Source organism: Cebus imitator, unplaced genomic scaffold (assembly GCF_001604975.1).
Source record: "Cebus imitator isolate Cc_AM_T3 unplaced genomic scaffold, Cebus_imitator-1.0 Scaffold149, whole genome shotgun sequence".
Lineage (NCBI taxonomy): Eukaryota > Metazoa > Chordata > Mammalia > Primates > Cebidae > Cebus > Cebus imitator.
This window is the reverse complement of record NW_016107464.1, coordinates 3,178,273-3,202,934: the sequence shown is the minus strand read 5'-3', so window position 1 is coordinate 3,202,934 and position 24,662 is coordinate 3,178,273. Positions and strand designations below refer to the sequence as shown.

At 53.1% G+C, this 24,662-nt stretch overlaps 1 protein-coding gene across 4 annotated transcripts in view; it reads left to right on the top strand.

Annotated features, from left to right (window-relative positions):
* The window catches only part of PAX5 (paired box 5), a 196,863-nt gene that overhangs the window by 145,647 nt on the left and 26,554 nt on the right, over positions 1-24,662 (top strand). For all 4 annotated transcript variants that reach the window (XM_017543193.2, XM_017543191.2, XM_017543192.2 and 1 more), the window contains one exon: positions 1,405-1,506. In XM_017543193.2, coding sequence (XP_017398682.1) covers positions 1,405-1,506 — 102 coding nt within the window. The remainder of the gene's footprint in view (positions 1-1,404; positions 1,507-24,662) is intronic.

The following is a 24,662-nucleotide window of genomic DNA, read 5'->3' as shown; positions in this document are numbered from 1 at the left end:
AGTAGAGACAGAATTTCACTGTGTTAGCCAGGCTGGCCTTGAACTCCTGACCTCAGCCTTTCAAAGTGCTGAGATTACAGGTGTGAACCACTGCACCTGCCCCTAATTCATTCTTTTCTGTTTTTATTTTGTTGATTCCTTCCTCCTTCTTTTCCTGGGTTCATTTTATTGGTTTTTATCTGGCTTCTTGAGTTGAGTGCTTTGGTGAGGCACTGATCTTCTAAACCTTTGCCCTAAGGATCAAGGTTTTAAAGCATGTGTATGTAACAGCAGCAGAAACTGTTGGGGTTCAGAAATGAGCCAGAGAGCAACCCCCTACTGAAGGAAGGATCCACTCCCAGGAGGCGGGAGACTGACTCTCAGTCCCAGCCTTGCCTCAGGTCTGCCGAGTATCCTTGGGCAAGTCCCCTCCCTCTTAGCATCGTCTTATCCAACGCAGGCAGCCAGGCAGGGTGTGAGCATTTGTACTAGGCAGCCTTCTACTGGGATAATGCCCTCCATCTTTCAGGAGGCAGATTTGGCAGCACCCCCTTATGTATTCCTGGCCTCTACCCCAACATGCATACCCATCAAAACTGCAATTGAATTTTCTTCTGCACGATGGAACCAATCAGCAATGGTGACAGTGTCCCAGCTGAGAGACACGTGGACACTCTGGACTCATGGTCAGATGCACAGTGGCCTGCAAAAAGCTGGACACTCACCCATGGGAGTGTGCAGGCCTTGAGGGCCGAGGCCTTAACCTCCATCTCCCAGTGCCAGAACAGTGTTTGGTACTAGGAGGTGCTTCCTGTATCTTCGCTGAATGAAGAAACAGCTCTATGCCAAAAGAGGAAGAATTCAGTACTAGACCAGATATGGTTCTATAGGGTTTGAGGCAGATATGCCCCCTCTTCACTATGGGGGGCTACTGAGGAGAGGAGGAAGGAGGCATTTGAGGTGGTCTTTGAAGGCAGGTGGTGGCAGGCTGTGTGCAGTTGGAGGAGGGGGACTTTGTGCAGAGGATGTAGCAGAAGCAACAGTGTGGAGGTGGAGCGGTCCCAGGCATTCTTGGGGAGTAGAGTAGGGAGAGCTGGCTGGAGTGTGTTGGCACCTGCACTGCCCCACCTCCCCAAGCAGGAGGTTCCGATTTCCCAGGGACAGGCCACAGCTCTGACTCTGTTCTTGCTGAGTGGAGCCAGGGTGGCTGGAGATGTGTGTACATGTGTGTGTATTTGTGTGTGTGTGTGGTTGTGTGTGTATGTGTGTTTGTGAGAGTGCATGTGAGCGACAGGGGGGAGCTGGGGGCACATTGCCGTTCAGCGTCCAAACGTGACAAATGTGCAGAAGCGTGCAGGGAGCTGTGGACATGAGCGGCTGGCCGCAGAGATGCTCACCCTGTGATTTGTTGCTTTGATTCCTCAGGCCGTGACTTGGCGAGCACGACCCTCCCCGGGTACCCTCCACATGTTCCCCCCGCTGGACAGGGCAGCTACTCAGCACCGACGCTGACAGGGATGGTGCCTGGTGAGTTTGCACTGTCGGCGTCTCCGCAGCAGGCAGCGGACGGAGTTTCGGTGGGGGGGCATCCCCCCAAACAGCCTGGGTGACCTCTACGCTTCTGAGAAGCAGACCTGAATAAATCAGGCAGAGGTCTGCGCTCTCTGCAGCTGGGCCTGCAGTGGGCCCTGGACCAGCCAGCAGCCATACTGGGGAGGACACGGGGGGGGGGGGGGGGGGGGGGGGGGGGGGGGGGGGGGGGGGGGGGGGGGCGGGGGGGAGGGTCTTTGACTGTCACTCAAACAGCGCCTCCCTGGCCACACGGGGAGTCTGAACAAAGAGGGTGCAGGGGCTGGCTGCAGGTCACCCCGCCAGTGTGGAACAGGCCTTCTCCCCAAGCTTCCCTCCCTCCCGGCCCCCACCCTCTCTCTCCCACACAGTCGTGTGACATGAGCAAGCAGAAGGCTCTGGGGTGCTCTTGATGGCCTTACTCCTTGGGGTTGGGGATATTGGATGGTGGAGTTGTCACTTGATTCTAAACGGAACACCCTGTGGCCACCGGAACCTGATCGCTCCTGGCCAGTTAGGTGTCAGTTTTAAGACACTTGGAGGCCACCACATTTCCTTGCGTTATGGGGTGGTGTGGGGAGAGCAGGGCTGGCTGCCTGGGTGTTAAGGGCATTCCCATAGCAAAAATACCCAAAGTATTCTTTTCTGAAAGGTGTTTCTAAAAATCAGGGGAAAATCAGGCCTCCATTGGATGTTGTTACATTTCTTTTATGAGTTAGCATTGTCTCCTTTAAAAAATTATTTCTAAAAATTTTTATTTAATTTAATTTTTAATAGACGAATAATTCAGTGTATCTGTGGGGCACAGTGTGGTGTTTCGACAGTGTATACATTGTTGGAATGATCAAATCAGGCTAATTCACATACCCATCACCTCAAATATTTATCATTTCTTTGTAGTGAGAACTATTAAAAACCTCTCTTCTAGCTGTTGGAAATATGCAATGTGTTATTATTAACTCTAGCCACCATGCTGTCTCTTAGGTAGAGTCATTTGCAGGGGCCACACAGCTGGCTTCAGGGCCTGGGCTCCAAGGGCTGTATCTCCTCCTAACACACACTCTTGACTCTCTCTGGGTACTTAGGCTGGGCACAGTGGCTCATGCCTGTAATCCCGGCACCATGAGAGGTGGAGGTGGGCAGATCACTTGGGCCAGGAGTTCAAGACCAGCCTGGCCAACATGGCAAAACCCTGTCTCTACTAAAAAATACACACACACACACACACACACACACACACAAATAAGCTGGGCATGGTGGCACACGCCTGTAATCCCAGCTACTTGGGAGGCTAAGGCACAAGAATTGTTGGAACCCGGAAAGCAGAGGTTACAGTGAACTGAGATCATGCCACTGCACTCCAGCGTGGGTGACAGAGCAAGACTCTGTCTCAAAAGATAGCAATAATAGTAAAGGAATAAATAAATAAATAAATAAATAAATAAATAAAGGAGCCACCCCTCAGAGGGCCCCACTCCAGACCTACTGAAGCCGTGCCCCCTCTCCTGTACACTGAGGAGAGCCTGCAGGGCCAAGGGGACATGCCCACACCCCTCTTACTAGCTCATGCTGGAGTCTTACCCAAATAGGCCCAAGCCTCTTCCCCAGGGCCATCCTCCTAAAGCCAGTCCATGTCACTGGTGTGTGCACCCCTGGACCTGAGGGCTGGGTCTCTGTCAGGAGTGTAGACGGAGGTGGATGCGAGGGCTGGGTATCCACACATGGGTGTGCAAGGCCCCATGTGGTGATGAGGAGCCCGGCATGGAGAGCTCAGCAGGATGGATCCTAGCCAGGAGGGCTCCCCCCCACAGCCATGTCCTGGCACAGATCACCAAGGAGGCCAGAATTCTACATTTGATCCTAGCCTTCCAGGTTGTTTCGAAGATGTATTTAACAAGGTAGGAGGATGGAGCATATTTCATTTAACAGTTTGCTAGCTTGATTGATGATTTTTAACTATGAGACACATGGGAAATGGCCTCCGTGTGTACTCTTGTCCTGGGCCTTGCCAATGCAGGGGAGACCTGCCACGTTCCACCTGCAAAACCTTGGTCTTTTCTGCTGCAAGGATGGACCCATGGCAGATCAGAAGTGGTGGGACACACACCACCCTTACCCTTGCCCCCCACCCTGGCTCCTCATTTTCCAACCTTTAGCAAGTCCTGGTACACTTGGGAGATGGATCTCAAGCTGTGTCCATGAATGGCCTATCATGTTTATGTAGGGCCTTAGAGAACACAGACTTCCCCTGAGTCCCATGATGCAACAGCCCCACAAGGCGGGCAGGGTCAGGAGAGTAATCCCTGTTTTCCAAAAGGACCAGAGAAGACCTGGAGAAGCCAGGGAATTTCTGGGGGCTATGCAGCTTGCAGGTGGAGGACTTGAACCCTGGTCTTTGGCCCCTTCTACCTCCCTCCCAGCACTCCCCACACCCGGGCAGCACTTCTTCCTCTGCACTGGGCTTCCTGGGTGTGCTCTCTGAATCAGTCAACTCCAGCTCATCTGTGATGGCAGAGGGGCAGGGACAGGCCTGGAACCTGTTCTGAGAGCAAGTCAGTGGTGAAGCTGAGGCTACGGGGCTGGTCGTCAGCTCCCCACTGGAAACCCCAGGGGCTGAGTTCAGAGAAGCAGCTGAACTTTGCCAAGTTTATCCAAATAGAGCCTGTCTGCTGACCCCCAGGATTCCCCCATCCCTCTTTACCAGGCTCAAGACACACATGGGTGCAGGCCTGGCAGAGCCTCCAGTGGGAACTGATGGTGACTCCTTGCCCATTAATGGAGCAGCAAGAATCATAGGCCTAAGCAGGGCACAGCCTTGCCAGCCTGACAGCAGCTGGACAGGGGCAACCCCGGGGACCCATGGGACTCTATCCTTGGGCACAGAGGAGGGTACACAGTGTGGAGGGAGGAAAACAAGTGCTTCGGCAGAGGAGCCGCGGCCCAGGAGCCTGTGACTCTTCCTTCCCTCTCTCCCTACATTCTTTCCTTCCGCATCTCTGCCTCCCCTTCCGCCATCTTTTCCCCTTGCCCTAGCTTCCTTGCTGTCTCTTCTCTTACATTCCCCAGCACTTATGTAGTGCCAGGCCTGGCATCAGGGCTGGGATTCCAAGCTCAGCCACACAGCCCTTAGTTCCTGCTTCTGAATGGCCAAACAGGGTCAGGTCTTTGGGACTCTTGTTTCCAACAAAATTTCCAAATCTGTTTATTGGGTGGCCTGTGCACACTGTTTTTGCAGACGTTGCCCCAACACTGTCCCACAGAACAGAGAGAGCCCACCTTTCGGCAGGGCAGGGGCCCTCAACCTGGTTGGCCTCAACTTGCCTTTCTGGTCTCTTCTCCCAGCCTCCCCATCCCTGACCACTCTCTGGTGCCCAGCACACCTTGGACTCCCACCCATCAGTTCCTTCATCATTCTTGAATGGCTTCCCACCTTCACCTGTCAGAATCCAGCTTTACCCTTCAGGACTGAGCGCAAACCTCCCCGCTCAGAGAAAGCTTCCCAGATGGCCCCCTCTGGTGGAAGATGCCTGTGCCTGGCTCTGCCGCATCACATGGCCCAGCGTGGTGAAGGTAGTCAGTTATGCTACACCCATCACTCTCACTGGGACCTTATCAGTCTCTGCACCTTTCATGGCCTTCCTCCCTTAGCCAACATTCACAAAGAGGACACATATCAAGTCCTCTTTGAAAATGTTGGCTAAGGGAAGAAGGCCAGGGAAATTATACTGACCTGTGTGTTAGTTTCCTGTGGCTACTGTAAAAAATTCCCCAAAACCTGGTGGCTTAAAACCGCAGAACTGTGTTCTTTTACAGTTCTGGAGCACAGGAATCTGAAGTCAGTATCACTGGGCTAAAATCAAGGTGTCGGCAGGGCCGTGCTCCCTCTGGAGGCCCTGGGGAAAGAGCTGTTCCTTCCTCTCCAGCTTTTGAGTTTCCTGGCATTCCCTGGCTGCAGCCGCATTGCTCCAGGGCAGGAGCTTTCAGTGTTTCCCTGCTCCATCTACTCTGTGTGTCAAATCTGCCTCTTCTCTCTCATAAGGATACGTACGCATTTAGGTCCTACCTGGAGGATCTGGTATGATCTCCCCATCGCAAGATCCTTAATCAATCACATCTGCAAAGACCCTTTGTTCCTTTCACAGGGAGTCACATTCAAGGGTTACATATAAGGAGCTTTCCCGTATCAGGCTCCAGGGAGTAGGATGTGAATATACCACAGCCCGCTGGAGAACTTCCACTTAGTGTTTGTTCAGACTCTGATTCATAACCTCTTGGGCATGTGAATCCAGGAGGCATTCATTGAATTGTGACGGTGCTGAAGGCGATGATGCCATTCATTGACCCCGAAGGCCTGTTGGCATGTTTGGAGGAAGAAGCGGAGCAAGGCTCCGGGATATCTGTGTCTCTCGCGTTTGTCTCTCTGAGGCTGCTGCGCTGCAATGGTCTGTTTTGTGATGAGGTCCGTTTCACTCCCTCCTGGCCTCTGGTGGGCTGATGGTGCAATCTAGAGGGAAACCCAAAATCTTTGGGGCGTTTTTCCCACTATAGGCTTTAGAAAACATTTAGCCGCCGCTACTTTCACTTCTTTTTCTTTTCTTTTCTTTTTTTGAGGCAGGGTCTCACTCTGGCTGTCACCCAGGCTGGAATGCAGTGGCGTGATCTTGGCTCACTGCAGCCTTGACTTCTTGAGCTCAGGTGAACCTCTCACCTCAGCCTCCTGAGTAGCTGGGACTACAGGTGCCCGCCAACACGCCCTCTAATTTTTGTATTTTTTGTAGAGACCGGTTTTGCCATGTTGTCCAGGCTGGTCTCCAACTCCTGAGCTCAAGCGATCCTCCTGCCTCAGCCTCCCAAAGTGCTGGAATTACAGGTGTGAGCCACTGCACCCGGCCACCACTTCATTTCTAAGTGAAGTCTTTTATTGTAAATGTGCTTGGAGGACACACAGAGGAAGGCACACCTGCCTCCGGGCTATGCTTCCACAGCTGCACTTTGGGGCCTGAAAAAGTGGGCGTCACATTTTTCCGTATTAAATGTCAGCCTGTTAGCTTGGACTCATGTTCCGATTTTGTCATCAGAGTGTTGTCTGCCCCTTCTGCCTCCAGCGCATCCCCATGTCTGCAAAACATAGCTTCCTGGTCTTCTGTAGGGTTTGCAGATTCAGTAAACTCTGCAGCCCTGTAAACTCTGCATTGCCCTTTGCTGAGCAATTATGTTGAAGAAAGCATCCTCTATCAGCTTAGAAAGGAAACAGTTTTCAAATTTTATTTCTACCAAGTTCCAGAAAATGCTGAAAATTTTGCACGAAAGATTTTATAGTGTCTTGATCAGTGTAACTAGCTGATTCCTGCCTGAAGATATTTTGCAACCTAACAGATATCAACATGGCATTTGGAATTCTTACAAATTCTGGGCTAGAGGAAAGAGGAAGGGGAGTTCGCCCCCCTTTGGCTTAGTGAGTCTGAGAAACAAGGCTCTATCTTTGAGGAAGTGGTGGGTGCCCCATCCCACATGACCTGCCAGAACAATGTGCACAAAGGCGCTAGGCGGGCCCCCGTGGTCCTGGGCACTCTACTTGCCATCGACTGATGGACATCTTTTCTAGATGCCTTTCAGTGGAGGCATTCACTAAACTGATGGCTTTTATTTTCTTAAAGAAGAAGAAGGTGAGGGTGCAGGGTGCAGTGGGGGCCTGGGGGCAGAGGAGAAGTGGGCCAGGCAGGCACAGGGGCCACAGAAGGAGTGAGAGGCACCTGCTCCTTCCCACCTCAGCACCCACAAGATCCTGTGCCTAGAGGCTCAGCTCCTCTCTGCCCTCTGCCCAGCTTGCCTGGTCCAGTTTCACCTATCTGGGTTTCCCCTCCGTAGAGAGGCCTTTTCCAGTGACCAAATATATATGAGTTTCCCGTTGCTGCTGTGATGAGTGACTTAAAACAACAGACACTTCTCACCCTCCGATTCTGGAAGTAGGTCTCACAGGGCTAAAGTCAAGGTGTTTGCAGGGCTTGTTCCTTCTGGAGGTGCTAGGAAGGAATGGTTTGCTTTCTTGTCCTAGCTTGTTGCTGCCCACATTCCTTGGCTTTTGGCCCCTTCCTTCCTTGTTGAAACTCGTGATGTTGGGCTGAGTCTTTGTCCGGCTGCCCCTCCTCCCTCATTGTTTAGATAACTCTATGGTTCCCTTGGACGCATCTGGATATCTAGGATAATCTACCCATCTTCAGGACAGCTGATTAGCACATTTCATTTCATCTGCAACCTAATTCCCCTCTGCCATGTAACCTGACATAGTCATGGGTTCTAGGGCTTACGATGTGGACATTTTTGGTGGGGGACCACTAATCTGCCTGCCACACACCTCCTGAACCAGGAACCCCATCATTCCTCTCCCAGAGCTTCCTGCTGTTTTTGTGTGCAGCACTAAGCCCAGCCAAAGTCTTTTAGCATGTGGTTTGCTCATTCCTCTCTGGCTTCCCTGTATGATATGTAAGAGCTGTGCATAATCAAGGCTGTGTCTGTCTTGTTCACTGCTGTGTCCTTAGTTCCCAGCACAGTGCCTAGCACCTAGTAGCACTCAGGACACAGTAGCTGAAATTAAAATGGGGAACTTTAAGCTGAGCTGCCAAGGAGAGCTCCGCCAGGTTTGTGTGGCCCCAAGTCTGGGGCTGGGGTGATACAACCTAGGAGGCTGGGGCTGACCCAGGGCTGGGAGTGGTAGCGCTGTTCGAGCGGCCATCACCTGGGGAAGCAGGGGAAGGCTGGGTGGTTAAGAGCATGGACCTGAGCTTGTTCTGAGTCACAGTCCTGCTTCTTGCTGCCTGTGTGACTTGGGGCAAGTGACATAATTCCTCAGGGCCCTGGTCTCCTCCTCATGTATAACATGGGGATAATGTTAATACATGTGAGCATTAAGTGGTGTCATATACATGAAAACTCTTAGAATTCTGACTGGCACATATGGAGTGGCACGTAAGTGTTCATTATTATTGCTGTTATTGTTTACACAGGGGCCTGGGCTGGATAGGGCAGTTAACGGAGAACCTCACAAGCATGCCTGAAGCTCAGATCAAGAGCTCTCCAGCAGAGCCCATCCCCCCTGGAGCCCATGGCTCAATGGGAGAGCCAGTTAGAGAATAATCCAGCCACAAACAAGAGCTCTGCCAAGTAGGAGTCGAGGCAGTCTCCAAATGCAGTGGGTCTGGAGCAAACAGAGGCAGCGGTGGTTGGTGCAGCTGAGAAAGGTGTTCTGGCAAAGGTGGCCCTGGAGCTGGGCTGGGAACCTTGTGTGCTTGGCTTTCTGGAGGGAGGGTGGGGGCTTTGGGGTGGGGCAGAAGGTTAAGCCTAGTGGCTAGTGTGGGTTCCCAGGGGTGGGAGTCCAGCCCAGTCAGCCCAGGCCAGGCAAGTGAGATTGGCAGGGAGGGGAGCCAGTTGAGTGGAGGCTGATGGCCAGCAAGATTAGGATCAGAGCTTGGCAACTTTTGGAAGCCACATAGACATGCAGGTGAGGTCTTCTGCAGACAGGTGGTAAAGCAGGCCAAGAGCACGGAGTGAGACCCAGTCCAGACAGATGTGGAGATGCCCCAAGAGAAGCGAAGTGTGCTTCGGCAAGAATGGCGCTTCACCATTATTAGCAGTGTGACCACAGACGAGCTCTGTGAGCTCTCGGAGCTTGCCTTGTTGCTGGCTGAAATGACGGTTGTGCAGTCATGGAGACACTGCTTGTGTGAGGTAGAAAGGGTACTGAGGTTCTGGAGCGGGGAGGAGAAGGTTTCTTTTGCGGTCTGGCAAGACCACCCCTGATTCTGCGTCTTGCCTGCCTGACAGGCCTGCCCTATGCAAAGCATGCGTGTTTAGGGGTGGGGGCCGCAATACCAGGCAGGGTCCTGGCCCAGCTCAGCAGGGACACTCTGTGCCATCTGATATGTCATTTCCACTCTCTGAGTCTGGTTCAGCATGTGAACCCGGGGACAATATATCCTGCCCAGTTCCACAGGCATGGCCGGGACTCGTGAACGGGATTCAAGGGCCACCCTTTCCAGCCTTGCATCAGAACCTTTCCTTCAGTCCAAGGACTGAAGACATTGGAATGGGAAGACTTGGGAGAGTCCAGCAGACACTGGTGAGAACTTGGTGGAGGGGACTTGAGCATCAGATGGAGATAGGACCAGTGCTACCCAAGTACTTCCATGGCCTAAGCCCCAGGCTCAGGGAGCATTTGCTCAGGGAATGAACAGGCTTTGTTCTCTGCACTAACTTCCCACGATGAAGGGGAATTCTGACTTTCTTTCTAAGCTTCTTGCTGGGGCTCCTGGTAGCTCTCTGGCCTGGGCACACTGTCCCTTTGCCACCCTGGGCCTGGGCTCTGGGGCGCATACCTGTTGCTCGTTCCTGACTCTTTGCTGCCCTCTAGTGGCCTCCAATTGCTCTGCCACACCAGGAATATAGACTTGACCCTGGGGATTTTCCAGACACAGCCAGGATGAAATGCAGGTGGCCATTCATTTGTTCATTCATTCATTCGCCAAATATTTCCTGAGAGAACATGGCTGCCAATTCTTGGCTAGGGGTGGAGTTGCCGACACAGCCCCTGCCCTCAGGGAGCTCACAGTCTAGTTGGGGAGATGGATAGAAGAGAATCCAGATGTGCTAGGTTAAGAGCTAAGACCTAGGAATCTGTTAGCATTAGGGAAATGCAGGTGAGGGCTGCTGAGTCTGCTGAGGCAATGCGGGGGAGTGGGAGAAATCAGGGAAGACTCTCGGAGGAGGTCGTTTGAAGAAGACCTTGCAGAGTGGGTTTGCCAGTCTGTGAAGCTGGAGGGATATTGTTGGGTAAGGAATGAGTGCGTGAGAAGCCCCAAGGGGACCAGAGAACATGGGCATCAGGGAGGGAGCTGGGAGTGACCAAAGCTTTGTGGGGCTGGTGGGAAGATGAGCTGGATGGGAAGGCTGGACCTAGGGAGGAGGGGGCCCCAGTAAAACCCACACTCAGCCCTGGCTGCCCCTTGCAGAGGGCAGGCTCTGCCCAGGCGGATGTGGACACCAGTCTGAGAGCCAGAGCTATCTGTGCCCTCACAGGGTAGGGGACGAGGTCTGGAGTGATGTGATCTGGACAGCCTATGTGACTGAAGCTCCAGAAACCCTGCATTGAAGTGACGCTGGGAGTTAGGAGAAACTGATACCACATGTAGGCTTTCTCAGCTCTTGTCTGCATTTGGGAAGAAAAGAATTACAAAAGCCTCAGAGATGGAAAGGATTCTGGGGACATGAAGGTCCTACTTGAATTTAGGAGACCTGGGTTCTGATTCTAGCTGCCAGATACTCACAACATGATCTTGGGACATGACCTTGGGACTTCCTGCTCTCTCTTAAAGCAGGAGGCAAGGCCTGGGGAGGCTGGGCTGGATGCACCCCGGGGGCTTTCTGCTCCTGCCTTTCGAGGTTTCTAAGTCAGTGATGTTTATGCCTGCTGATGTCAGCTCCTGGCCAGACTGGAGGGCTCCCTGAGCCCTCTGTTCTAAGCGAGCAGCAAATGCTTCCAAGTTCCCTTCAGATCTGGGGCTGTGAATGATAAGTCAGTGGCCCTGGGATGTCATGTGTAATCTGGTAATCACTTCCAAGGGCTGGACTGAAGGAGGGGAGCCTGAAGACTCACTAACCTTACATACTGCTCCCATGTCTCCATCGAGAAGGCCCCAGAAACTGCTGGGGTGGGGCAGGACTGGTATTCAGGGCCTGTGCTCCTGGGAGGAGAGCTCACAGACCAGAATCTGCAACCTTAGGGTGAGAGAGTGGTAGTAAAGATCACCATCATTTGTTCCATCTTTGAAAGCAAAGTGTCCCTTTTGGGAGCATGGAGATGAGGCGAGAGAATATCCCAGGCTCAGCAGGTGCCCAGAAACGTTCTTATTTCCCATGACCCCATTGCAAGAACCGGTGAGAAGCAGAGTCTCAGCTGGGAGAATACCCTGTCCAAAGCCGGTGCTCGAGGGCCCGCCTGGGAAGCGTGCATTGCTGGGGGAGCTCAGAGCCAGGGCCTGGGGGCAGCTTCATCTGCTTCCGTGCTGCTCTGGGCTGAGTCTACTTGTTAGATTTCCCCAGTTTCCAGCTCCTTCTGATGGTGGTTGGCAGGACCCAGATCCAACAGCACCAACCCGGTCATGAGTATGTGAGAACATGTGTTTGGAATCCTGACTTACCATTTCTTCCTGATGTCCTTTTACTAATGGTGTTTCTTAAAAACAGACAACAAACAGAACAACTGGACCATGATGACTTTTTAGGAGATGAAGGGGAATGCTATCAGAATTTTCTTTAGAAGAAACTGAAGCATTGGGTGGCTGAGGAAGGGTCAGGGTGGGCCTGGAGGACTTGGAGGTTCTCCCAGCCCTGAGAGGTTGGGGGTTCCCCGTTAGTGCAGAGAGGAGCCTGGAGGTACACAGCCCAAAGTGAAGGCATTCTGAGGATGGTAGCCTTGCTGAACCTTGGACCTTCTTATCCTAAGCCCTGATGGCCAAGACAGATTCTGAGCAGAGACAGAGTGGACATGAACCCAGGAGATAAACTCCAAGGACTGGAGGAGGACTGCAGCCCAGGAACACACAGGCCTGGCTGAGTGGCAGCAGGAGCCATCCTCAGCCACTGCCACATAGCAGGTGGCACAGCAGCCTGACACCAGGCCTGGGGTTTAAGCCATGCTGCTAGGGGCACCTCCCAGTAGTAGCACTGCTTGCCAAAAGACCTGCCAAGAGGGCCGGTGGCAATTCCCTCTGTTTTGTGGTTGAGTCTTAGTTGGGGGAAAACAAGGAGAAAGTACTTTGGGGCTGGCTTACCTGGAGGTGGGATGGGAAGGAAACGCTGACGCTCTCGGAGGAGCCTGGACCGGGCAGCCCCTGCTGTGAGGGCACCAGATGCAGGAGTGTCCAGGGCTCAGACCAGCCCCTTCATCCACTGGACAGTGGCAGTCTGGCCCTTTGAGGCTTGGGGACCAACACAATCCTTCCTTTTTCTTTGACTTTTTATCACATTATTTACAAGTGCGTCTCCACCCCTACCAGGCTTGAGCTCCTGGAAGAGGAGGTTGGTGTCCCAGCCAGGACTTCCCACAGCATCCTAAATGGGAGTGCAGGGCCCTGGAGAGGACCTGGGCTAAAGTCTCAAGAGCTTTTTAGGAATCTACAACAATCTGAGGCTCAAACAAAGCTCCTTTCACCTCTAAAACTAAAATAGGAAACTAGAAAACTGACATTAACAAATGTTATATTAAAATGTTTACAAATTGTAACATTATGTTAACTTCACTAACTATTAAATTTAGGGCTTGTAAAAATTTCATTACATTTAAAAACCATTTTTAGATTAGATTTTGTTGGTTTGCAAGAATTTCTCAGTTTGTGCCTCAATGGCTGAGAAATCGTAGCTACTCATCAATTAGATTACTTGTGACCAAATAATTTCATGAGCAAAATTATAAAAATAAGATTTTTGCATTGTTAGAGTGAAAAGCATCATTACTATAGTGCATTTAATGCATGATGTGCTGTGGGGTAGAGTGGAGAGGGGCCTCCGTGTCCTAGAAGAAGGGACTTGGGAGAGAGCCTGTTGAAATGTATTGAACATTTCCTGTTGAAACATATTGAAAATAATAAATAATTGTGGGGCCTTGAGCTGATCAGGTTGCAGTGGCCATCCATTCATTTATCCATCCATCCATCCTTCCATTTGTCCAACCATTTTTCTGTCTATCCATCCATCCATCCATTTATCCATCCATCTACTATGGCTTCCTTCCTTTCCTTCTCCCATCCAATGTTTATTGAGCATCTATATGTGCTGAGCATTAGTCTAAGGACACAAGATCAAAAGCCATGACGCTTGTCAGGCAAACCTGTGAGAGGCTATGGGGGCCAGTTGTAGTAACAGGCAAGCCCAGGGTCTCTGGGAACACAGAGAAGGGGGATCCAGCTTAGACTGGGGATGTCAAGCATAGAGAGGTTCGGAATCTCTGTATGGCAGGGCTGGGTGGGAGGCATGTCTAAAGGTGCTTTTGCAGAGAGTTTTGCTAAGATTGAGAAAACACATCAAAGAATAGGGGCGCAGCTAAAGCTTTCCAAGTCATCCGTGTTTCTGCCCTTAGGGCATGGGAGGAATCTAGGAAGAGACAATTTTCAGGTTTGTTGTTGAGAGAGAAACATATGTTAGCCAGTGGGAGGTAGAGTGAGGAGGGAGGAGCTGAGTGTTTCAGGCGGGGCAGGGACAATGGAGACAGACATGTGCTTTGCTCTGTACATACTGGAGTCTTTCTGAAACCCAGCCCCAGTCTACTGCGGCTGTCGGAGTTTGACTCCCTTTGACTTGCTGGGATCTGCAGGCCCTGTCTCCAAGACCCTGACAGCTGTCAGTCTTCATCTGGACCAACCGCTGTCTCTAACCCTGAGGGTGACTCCTCCTGGGATACTGCTATCCAGAGAACTTCTGACAGTGCCTGAAGCCCCCGGGGCAGTGAGAGCCAGTAGGGCTTGGCTCCTGCCTTCCAAAAGGAGAGTGTTCTCAAACGAGGCCAAACCACCCATGCTTGGAAGCTCATTCTACCAACAAGCCCCATGCTTCCCCACCCCCAGCCTGCATGGTGCTTTAGAGTGTGTCAAGGGACACACAGCTATTAGCCCCAGTTGCCATTTGAAAGCATGTTGTGAGGTTGGAGTGTGCATATCCATCTCAGAGGCAGGCTGATTGGCTTCGGGGGGGTGGGGTTGCCTTGCCAGGGGTACACGGCCAGTCAGGGAACAGCTGACCTTGGGGCCTGGAACTTAGGGTCTCTGAGTCCCTGGTGTCCATGGAGACTGAGAGGGAATGGAGACTATCTATGAGCTCTGGGCCCAGGGAAGGCGCTGCCTCAGGGACATGGGTGGCCTTCCTAACTTGAGTTCTTTTATGGCCCAGGAAGAGCTCATCCCACTGGGACGCCAGGGAGCTCACACTTGCAACTCCAGTATACTCCTTTCTTCCTCCCCATCCTCACCTGTCTGTGTTTGACATATGCTCTTAGACCCAGATTAAAGGGGTCTTCTCTTACAGGAAGCCTCCCACCCCAGTCCCTCACCCCCCGACTGTGTGCACCCGCAGGGCACTGCCGATGGTCTGCCTTAGGGACCCAGTGCCCCCGTCTCCCAGCTGCTTCTGAGGTCAGGGCTGCCTGGAATTCTTCTGAGATCCTGGCCCGGCCTGCAGTAGGTGCTGTGGGTGGAATTTATTGGAATATAGCACATGCCCCTCCCCATCTTGCCCGTTCCAGAGTCCAGGGCTTAGGGTCCAACTGTATAATTAAACAGGGCTTGAGCACCACTGAAACGCCCCCTGTCCTTCTTCCAATATTTGCTCTGGCTTCTCACAGGAAGATGCTGAGACAATGGCCCTTGTTACCCTCTGTTTGAGTTATTTATTTTTTTCACTTTTCCCTCCTTCCCCTCTCAGGGGACTCGCCTCTCGCCCTCATCCCTCATGTTTTCCCTTTCACTTGACTGTCACTCTCATTGTCCTCCCGGGGCCGGGAACGTGGGGTGACAGGCAAGGGGAGCCCAACCGGGCTGGGGAGGCAGGAAATATAGTCATTAATGGGACCCGCGAAGCCCAGATGTCCTCCCTGAATGCGGGTAATTTGTTTTTAATGAAAAACCATGCGGTGACCCTGAACAAATGAATTTTCTTTATAAGGAGTCTATGTGCAACGGGCACAGATAAAGGGCCCGAAACAGGGAGACTTAAATCCAGGGCTGAAAGAAAGAGAAAGGAAGAGGGAAGGAGTAGAAAAGAGAAGGGAGATGAAAGCAGCTGGAAAGGAAAATATGAAATGACAACTGTGTTAGACCATGTCCTTTGCCTGAAGAGCAATCCCAGGTCAAAAATGCCCTGGGCATTGTCCTGCCAGGGCAGGGTGCCTGACCGCTGTGGCCATCTTGAGGTCTTGTTCGCAATGATGCTAAGAAGACGAACCCCTATCTGGACAGAGCTTTGCTATTCATGAGTCCCTCTCACGTGTAACTGTAGCAGAGCCTCATGGTAGCCCCATTTTACAGAGGTGAAAACTGAGGCTTAAGTGGGTTGCTAGCAAGTGGTTCAGCCTAGATGATAAAGGAGGGACTTTGCCAATTTGGAGTGTGACTCTAAGAAACACTGTGTTACAGCTCAGAAATTGCTTTCATGGTGTGACACGAGCAGGTCTAAGCAGGGACACCAGGTGTATACCAGGGAGTGGGTTGGAGCCGTTTCCCATGGTCCGTAGAACTTTGCACTGGAGCTTTGTGAATGTACACCTCTTCCATGAGCACTTTGGGTGTGGGCTTCCTGGGAAGAGAAGAACTCCCCAGGAATGAGCCAGACACATTTGGAAAAATGAATGTAAAGAAATTAGAATCTAGCCTTGGGAAGCAGGAGACCAGCCATGTCCCACCTGCCACCCCATTCAGGACCTTTTGTGGGCGGTAGAGTCAGCCACTGGGGGCAGCAGCAAAGACATTGATTCAACAGAGGCCCTAGCGGAGGGCCTTGCCTTTGGCTTCGGGAAATCCGCTCTGCAGGAGAAGCTTTGAAGGCTGTTAGCCCCTTTGTAGATTGAGCTGTGTCTGCTGGGGGTGAGGGCGTTTAACCCCCACCTCAGAGAGGACCAGAGAGGCCCTTATGTGTTCCGTAGCTGCTTTTCCATCCATCACTGATGGACAGGGCTGGACTCAACCTTAAAAATCAACCCAGGGCTGTGCAGATAAGGACAAGGAAAGGACTTGTTCAAAGTCACATGGCAAGTCAGAGGGAAAGCCGGGGGCCCTCTTTCTGCCCTATTTTCCCCACCCCCCAGTTCCTCACTGAAGCAATAAAAAAAAGCAATTTTGTCTCCTATTCTTCTGCAGAACTGGTATAAAGGGGATGGTTCCTGGGTGCCCTGGCTTCTACAGCAACCCAAATCAAGACCCCCACCTTCACCCCAACTTTTGAGGTGCTCTTCCTGAACCCAGATCCTCTCCCTGGCCCTGGGACCTGGCCAGCTACAAAAGCATCTTCTCTAGAGGCCTCAGGCTTCTGCGCCTGAGCGGATCCAGGTGACGGTGGGCTCCCCAGGCTGGCCAAGGCTGGCCTGAGACCTGCAGGCATGCCGGGGCCGCAGCTTCCCACCCAGAGTCAGGTAGCCAGACACAAAGAAATGATTGTTTTCTGTTCCTGGGTTCAGTTTCCCTCTGGAAGTCGTGACCCAGTTAGAAAATCAGACAAACAGAAAAATCTGACCACAACCCCGGCTGAAGTTCTGAAGTCTTGGCTTCTATTTAGGCCTCTGCCTCGAACCCTCCCCGGTGAGGCCCGGCCCGCCCGGGCTTCTTCAGCCACCAGGAGCGGACCTTCCTCACCGCTGGTTTCCTCCATAATTGACGATTTATTCCCCACTGACTTCCAAAGTGGATTTGAGGCAGCTTCCTGACCTTTCAATAACATCAGCCCAAACCTGAAATCCCTGTCATAAAATAGGAGGACTGCCAGTGGTTCCCGGTGGGAACAGGAGTGGACGCAGGCCCACCCCGCCTGCCCGAGGGTGGGCAGACTTCACAGCTCGGCACCGCTGAGCCGTCCTTCGTGCCCAGCCCTGCTCCTGGAGCGACCCACGCTTTGCTGCTGGGAGCTGGGAGCTCACTTTTTCGGAAACAGCTCCTGTCTGGATGCATTCCAGAGTAGGCATACAAAAACATGCTTTTAATCAAAAGAAGACTACCAGAAAAACTGGGACAAATTGTGATTTTGACAGTGGACAATTGTAAATACCAGGAGGGGTTACTGGTTGGCAAATAAACTCCTCTGGTGAAGTCTTAGATTAATTACACCACCCGTGTGCTGGCCGTGTGCGGTCTCTCTTGATTGTCTCCATTGGTGGGATATGTTCTGGTCTTCCTCTGTTTCTTCCTTCTCTCCCTCTCTCCCCAGCCTCTCCCTCTGCCCTCCCTCCTCTCTTCCCTTCCTTCCTCCTTTCTTCACTCATTCATTCATTCATTCATCAACAGTCCCTGAGTCCCTCCTGGGTGCTGGGCCTAGTTCAAAGAATGGGCACAGAAATGACTGAATGAATGTCCCAAGACCTAGGAGAATCACCCATGCTACCTTCTCAGATGGAAAGAAACCAGCTTGCATGTGGAGGTTCTGCGGGGTTGCTAGGCCCAGAGGCTAGGCAGAGACTACGGAGGGGACAAGAGGGCAAGGCATGGGCTGAGCTGAGGGCTGCTGACCCTGATGGATGCCCTGAGCAGTGCTCGGCTCTGGCAGGGCTCACCCTGGGCCTCCCTGGGAGAACTAAGGGAAGCCCCTGGAAATCGTAGTCTGAAATGGGTGCCTGGCCGTGTGTGCAAATAGGGGGTTCTGTATTTAGGAGTGGGGAGGAGCAGGGAGCTGCCCTGAATGGCTGCCTGCTTTGGAAATTTCTATGCATTTGTAATAACAAAATTACCATAATTTGCTCGTTAACGCAGCTAGATCAGTCAAGCATTGTTCCAACGCGGGCGGGGAGGCCGCGGTGCCTCTCTCTGCACACTCTCCACACCCCAGCCCGCCTGCCAGCCCGTTACGGCGCTGGAAATTAGCATGCAAATGGTCCTAATTCGGTGGGCGAGCTGTCAGGCAGCGCCTCTCCGGCCTCGTCTCTGTGAAGGCCCTGACAGCCCGGCTCCGGCGCCGGCCCACCCTCCTCGCTCCAGCCAGGAGGGGCTCCGAGGGGCACCTCCAGACTGACAGCTTGGCGGCCTCCCTCCCTCCATCAGCGCCATCAGGCCTGGCGGCGGGCTCCCAGGGGAGCAGGCAGGGCCTGCCACCATGCTGGCTGGGCTGGAGGAGGCGGGCAGGCAGGTGGGCTGCTGCGGGAGGCTAGCCCACACTCAAGCCCACTAGCGTTAGCTGGCCTGGGCTGACGGGGGCAGGTGAGGGTGGAGTTGGGGTCTCCTGACTCAGGGTCCGGCTGGGGCACAGAGACCCTTACAGCTGGTGGGTTCTGAAAGTGGCCCCGTGAGGACTCCGGACAACCTTCTCCCCCCGGATCATCCACAAGGAACAAGTTCAAGTCCTGCCCTGCTCCCCACTCTTTGTTTTTTAGTACTGACCTAATACATGCCTCCTCGCCCTCCCCCATACCTGGACCATCTCTGTCCAGGTCCACTCCTGGAACTCCTCAGGCTCTAGTGGAGAATTAGGGAGGCTGAGAAGCTGCATGGACCAGGAGTCGGCACCCTTGGCCTTAGTCCTGCCTGTAGGTTTACCAGCCTTTCAGGGAAGTCACCTTCCTGTCTCTGGACCTCAGCCTGCATGGTTATGGTCTTCTTCCCAGGGCTCCTGTGAAGATAAGTGAGAGGGAGAAGGCCCTGCTTCACAGCCGTAGCTGACATCTACTGAGCACTTGTTTTTGTTTGGTTTTCTTTTTCTTTTTCTTTTTTTTTGAGATGGAGTCTAGCTCTGTCACCCAGGCTGGGGTGCAGTGGTGCAATCTCGGCTCACTGCAAACTCCGCCTCCCGAATTCAAGTGATTCTCCTGCCCTCCTAAGTAGCTGGGACTACAGGTGCATGCCACCACACCTGGCTAACTTTTGTATTTTTAGTAGGACAGGGTTTTACCATGTGTTGGCCAGGCTGGTCTCGAACTCCTGACCTCATGAGCCACCTGCCTTGGCCTCCCAAAGCTCTGGGATTGCAGGCGTGAACCACTGTGCCTGGCCCTACTGAGCGTTTCTATATGTCAGCCCCAAACCAACTGCCTTTCATTCCCGACCTGCCTATTTTTTTGCAGCGCCCCCACCAGGCTGCTGTTGATGTTGTCCCATTTCAGAGTAGGAAGTGGAGGCATCAGCTTGCACCAAGTAACTTGCCCAAGTGATAGTACCAGGATAGAGCCTAGCAGACTCAAGGGTTCTAGAGCCCTTTTAACAAGCGAAAACGCAGGGCCCTGAGAGCTGGAGCCTGTCTCTGCCTGGCAGTGTGCCCCAGAGCATATTCCTGAATTGTGCTGGGCCTTGGCTTCCGTATGGGTGAAAGGCATGATAACATCACCTGACCGATAATTTGTGCCTCTCACAGTACTTGGCACATGATTGACACTAAATAAATATAGGTTGAGGCTGGGCACAGTGGCTCACACCTGTAATCCCAGCACTTTGGGAGGCCAAGGTGGGAGGCTCGTGTGAGACCAGGAGTTTGAGGCTGCAATGAGCTATGACGGTGCCACTGCACTCCAGCTTGGGCGATAGAGTGAGACCCTGTCTCTAAAATATAAAAAACTAAGATAAAGGCGGATTGAAAGAAAAGAACCTGCTGTCGTTGATCAGGGGAAGAACATAAGGCTAAATACAGATCCATTGTATTCATCCTTCTGTTCCTCCCCTGATCACCGACAGCATTGTGAAGCAGCTACTGCAGGAGGGAGAGGTCATGCAATAGGGTTTGTCTCAAAGTTTCCTCTGGGCTGTCCCCACCTTGTTCCTTCCTTGAGCAGATGAGGCCCCACGGCAGGACTTAGGGTGTGGCGCGTAGAGAGCAGGACGTAGGGTGTGGCGCCTGCAGGGCAGGACGCAGGGTGTGGCGCGTGCAGGGCAGGACGCAGGGTGTGGCGCGTAGAGGGCAGGACGTAGGGTGTGGCGCGTGGAGGGCAGGACGTAGGGTGTGGCGCGTGCAGGGCAGGATGTAGGGTGTGGCGCGTGCAGGGCAGGACGTAGGGTGTACCGTGTGGAGAGCAGGCTGGACCCCAGTCCCCACTTGTCCAGTCAGCCGATGACTCTGGTGCAGTGAACAACCTACTCTTTCCTGCGTGCCTGCCCTGCCCCCTTGGTCTGTTTTAAGGGCATCTTATTGGGCCTTTTGAATCTTCAGATAAATGGAGAGGTGAAGAGGTGAGAGACACCCTAATAGCTCAAAGCCCTCGCGTTTCCCGCCTCTTTGGGGAGTAGGTGGGAGCTCATGAGCCTGGGTTTCTGCTGCATCGCAGGACCACCCAGCTGCTCCCAGCACACAGCGTGGCACAGGGCAGATGCCCAGTGAACATGTGAGGAGCCACTTTAAAGAACCGGTGGACAGAGATGGGAAACAGGCACGCAAACCTGGGCAGGGCTGAACCCAAAGCCGCCCACCTGTCTGCTTCAAACCAAACGCCCCCAGCCAGGGGTGGCATCTCTTTCACATATTGCTTTTCTTGTTCCTTCCTTCTCTTGAGCAGATGAGGCCCCATGCCAGGACTTCCGTCTTGTTTTTGTTTTTGTTTTTGTTTTTGAGGAGGAGTTTTGCTGTTTTTGCCCAGGCGGGAGTGCAATGGCGCGATCTCTGCTCACTGCAACCTCCACCTCTTTGGTTCAAGTGATTCTCGTGCCTCAACCTCCCGAGTAGCTGTGATTACAGGTGCCCGCCACCACACCCGGCTGATTTTTGTGTTTTTACTAGAGATTGGGTTTCAGCATGTTGTTCAGGTTGGTCTTGAACTCCTGGCCTCAGATGATCTGCCCACTTCGGCCCCCCCAAAGTGCTGGGATTGCAGGTGTGAGCCCCTGTGCCTGGCTTCCCTTGCATCTTCTTTTTGGTTTGTTTACTGGGGGGTCATGGAATGATGGAACGTTAGGGCTCCACGTGCCAACCTCTCAAATTGCTGCTGTTGGAGCTGTGCCGAACACCTTTTGGAGAGAACATGTCCTGCCAACCACAGGATCTCAGGCAGCATGAGGACCGCTCAGGGGCACATCTGTTCCCACCCCAGAGAGCGCTGCTGGGGACTTCTGAAATGAGGGAGGCTAGGATGCTGCCTGCGAAGTTCCTTGCTGCGGGAGAGAGAGTTGCCCAGGCGCCCCCTAGTGGAGAATCGGGATGCATCGTCCTCCCGCTTCCTGGTGTGTGGCAGACAGGACTCCGCACCCACACCCCTCCTCAGTTTACCCAGAGCTTTCACTCCCATCCTTTCATAGAATCCTCACCACAACCCCGTAGGCACCCATTTTTACGACTTTTATGACAGGCTCAGCGAGAGGAACGGGCCGACCCAAGGTCATGCAGAGCCGGGACTAAAATCCAATGTGCTCTCCCTCTGCCAGAAGGCCCCACACACCTGGCCCCACTCAGGGAGTGCCCTTGGCTTTGGCCAGCTGACCCTCTGCATAGTCACGTGGCCTGGCCCTTCCCTGTCTTGTGGCATTGGCCCTGAAAGGGCCAGAGGTGTCCAGTCAGTGGGAAGGTCAGCCTCTTTCCTGGTCTCCCCCCTGCCGGCCTGCTCCTTTAGTCTATCCTCAACAACGCGCCGCAGCGAGCCCGTTAAAATCGGAGTCAGGACGCATCCCTCTTGTGCACACTCAGAGCAGACGCCAAAGTCAGGACCTGTCTCCCCCACCCCACTTCCCTCCTTGGCCTCCTCTTCCCCCCACCTTCTGCCTCCTCTCCAGCCACACAGGCCTCCTGGCTGTCCCACCCACACACACCCACACTCCTGCCTCGGGGCCATCGCACTCATTGTTCCTTCTGCTTGGAGGACTCTTCCCACAGATATTCACACGGCAAACTCTCACTTCCTTCATTCTTTCTTCAAAAGTCCTGGTCACTCTAAAACTCCACCTCCTCCCAACATGTCTTATTCTGTCTCCTGCCTTGTGTTTTCTGTTTAGCACACATCATTCTCTAGCATGCCAGACGCTTCGTTTTGACTTGCCTGGTTTATTGTTTTGTCTGTACCGCTGGAATATAAGCTCCATGAGGGCAGGCACTGTTGTCTGCTTTGTTCAGGGCTGTATCCTCAGTGCATGGCACCTAGTAGGCCCTCGGTCAATATGTGGTGGATGAATGGATGGATGAAAATGCCGCTGTCTGCGGCCGGCTCCTCAGGACGTCTTTCCCCCACTGAGCCCTGCATTTGCTCTCTTAGCAGTTTCTTCACTTTTCTTTCCCTGGCCTCCCAAGATATCTTCCCTCCTTCTCCTCCCCTCCCCTCTCCGCGACTCCCTCCCTGCAGAGCTGCCTCTTAGCCAGGTGTGTGGACTGGTCACAGGGGATCCATAGGAAAGCCTAGATCTCCTGGAAGAAATAGCTCTTCATGAGCACAGGACTGCATTGGGCTCCTGCCTCCTGGTCCAGCCTTGGGAGCCATGAGTCTTGTCCTAAGTCAGCTCTCTCCTCGGAATGGCCCTATCAAGCTCACTGAGTAATGGTGGCAGCTGCCATGTGACCTGCCTAGAGTCCCCCACAGAAGCCAGCCCTTCCTCGTGGTCAGCTTATGGTGGCTGCCTGCTTAGAAGTCAGCCTCCTTAGGGGCCCCATTTTGGAGGCTGTGGGGACTGGACACCAGCCTGCCTCTGAGGATGCTGGGGAGGCTCTTTAGCATGGATCAGTGCCTCTCGAACTGAGCTGCACCCAAATCAGTGGGGATCACCTCACAGAGCAGATTCTGGCTGAGAGAGTTGCGGGTGGGTGCAGGAGGCTGCTCCTCCATGCTGCACATGAGTACCGAGTGCTGCCCCCCGCTCTCAAACCTGCTGTACATTGGCGTCACCTTGGAAGTTGCAACAAATACTACGATCTGCCCCCTCTCACCTGAGCTCCTTATGAGCAGGTATGGGATATGGCCTGGTCATCTGGATGTTTAAAGCTTCCCAGATGATTGTTAATGTGCAGCAAGGCTTGAGAGCCACTGGCTCCAGGCACTGTGCCTTATTCCTGCCTGCCTCCGCTTCTTCTCGTGGCAGCTTTGCTGGCAGCGCAGTAAAATTTACAGGAATTTGTGGACACAGGGAGGAAGGGTAAGGAGCCGGGTAATGGGTGGGGGGCCCATCCCACTGTCAGCCTTGGGAGAGAGAATCCCAAAGGAATGAATATAGGGTGCAGACGCTGAAGGAGAGGAGCCACCGAAATCCTGATACTGGCAGGGGAAGGGAGGGAGAGGCCCTGAGAGCTTTTCCAGGCAGAGGAGTGACCAGGAGAGCCGAAGCAGCTGGGTGGCCCAGCTTGGGTCTTTGGCGTCCTCCTTGACCCTGACTCTGTTAGGGGAAATAACTCTCCCTTGCCTGCTTCAGCCCCACCAGCCTCTCATACCTGCACCAGCGCACTGGCCCCAGCCTCCCAGGGTTGCAAGTAATTTATGTATGTGCCCGCCCCTCCCGCAGACTGTGGGCTCTCCGTGGGCAGGGACCGTGTCTGATTCATCTCCACCTCCCCTGGCCCCAGGCCTGGCTTGCTGGGGGCAGGAAGGGTGCGCAGAATTGAGCGCATTCCTCGGGGCACAGGGGAAAGTGCGGCCTCTGCGCTGCTGAGTTCTCAGCACACAGCCAAGCCCGAGCGTGGTGGTGGTAATTGTGGAGGTAAATCTTGTCTGGTCTCCTCGCAAACACTTGGTGAGGCATTCCATAAATATGTCAGCAGAAGCATTAAAATTTGATGGCAGGCAGTGCAGGTCGGGACTAGCACTGCGACTTCCCAGCAAGGTATGACACCTTCACCCTCCGTCTCATTAGTCAGCTGCGGGACATTCAGGCCTCAGCGCTGAGCTGGGGGAGGTGATTTCTTCCGAGGAGGACCCCTGGCTGCTCTGAGGGACAGGCCAAGGTCTGGGCCACAGGAAAGTAAGTCAGCTTCGGGCTGAGCGAAGGAGTTCCCAAAGGCCTTGGGAATGTGCCAGGAGATGCGAGGGTCTCCAAGCTGGAGGGGGCTGGGCCATTTTTGGAGCAAAATATTTTTTGGAACCAGTAATAGGGGCTGGAGGCTGGTTTTAGCTTTCCTATCAGCCTTGTGGAAATTGTCTGTTTGCCCACACACACAAAAAGCCTCATAGCACATTTTTAAAAGGTATGGGGTAGGATTCATAATTTAAGCAAGCGAAGAGTCATTTGGGTAGAAATGGAGGGAAGGAAAACTATTCCTTAGTGGCAGAAAGGCTGGAAACCAATCTCGTCTGTTTCCCACCTTGCCAGCGTCCATTTGGGGAAACTGAGGCTAAGTGAACCTGGAAGGGACAGGCAGAGACAGAAGAAGATCAGGGGTTCGGACTCCCAGTTTGAGGCTTTCCTTACAATCAAGAATTTTAGGTGTTTGTTGAAATGTGAGAAAAACATCTGGAAATATAATTTTTGTTAAAAAAAAAAAAA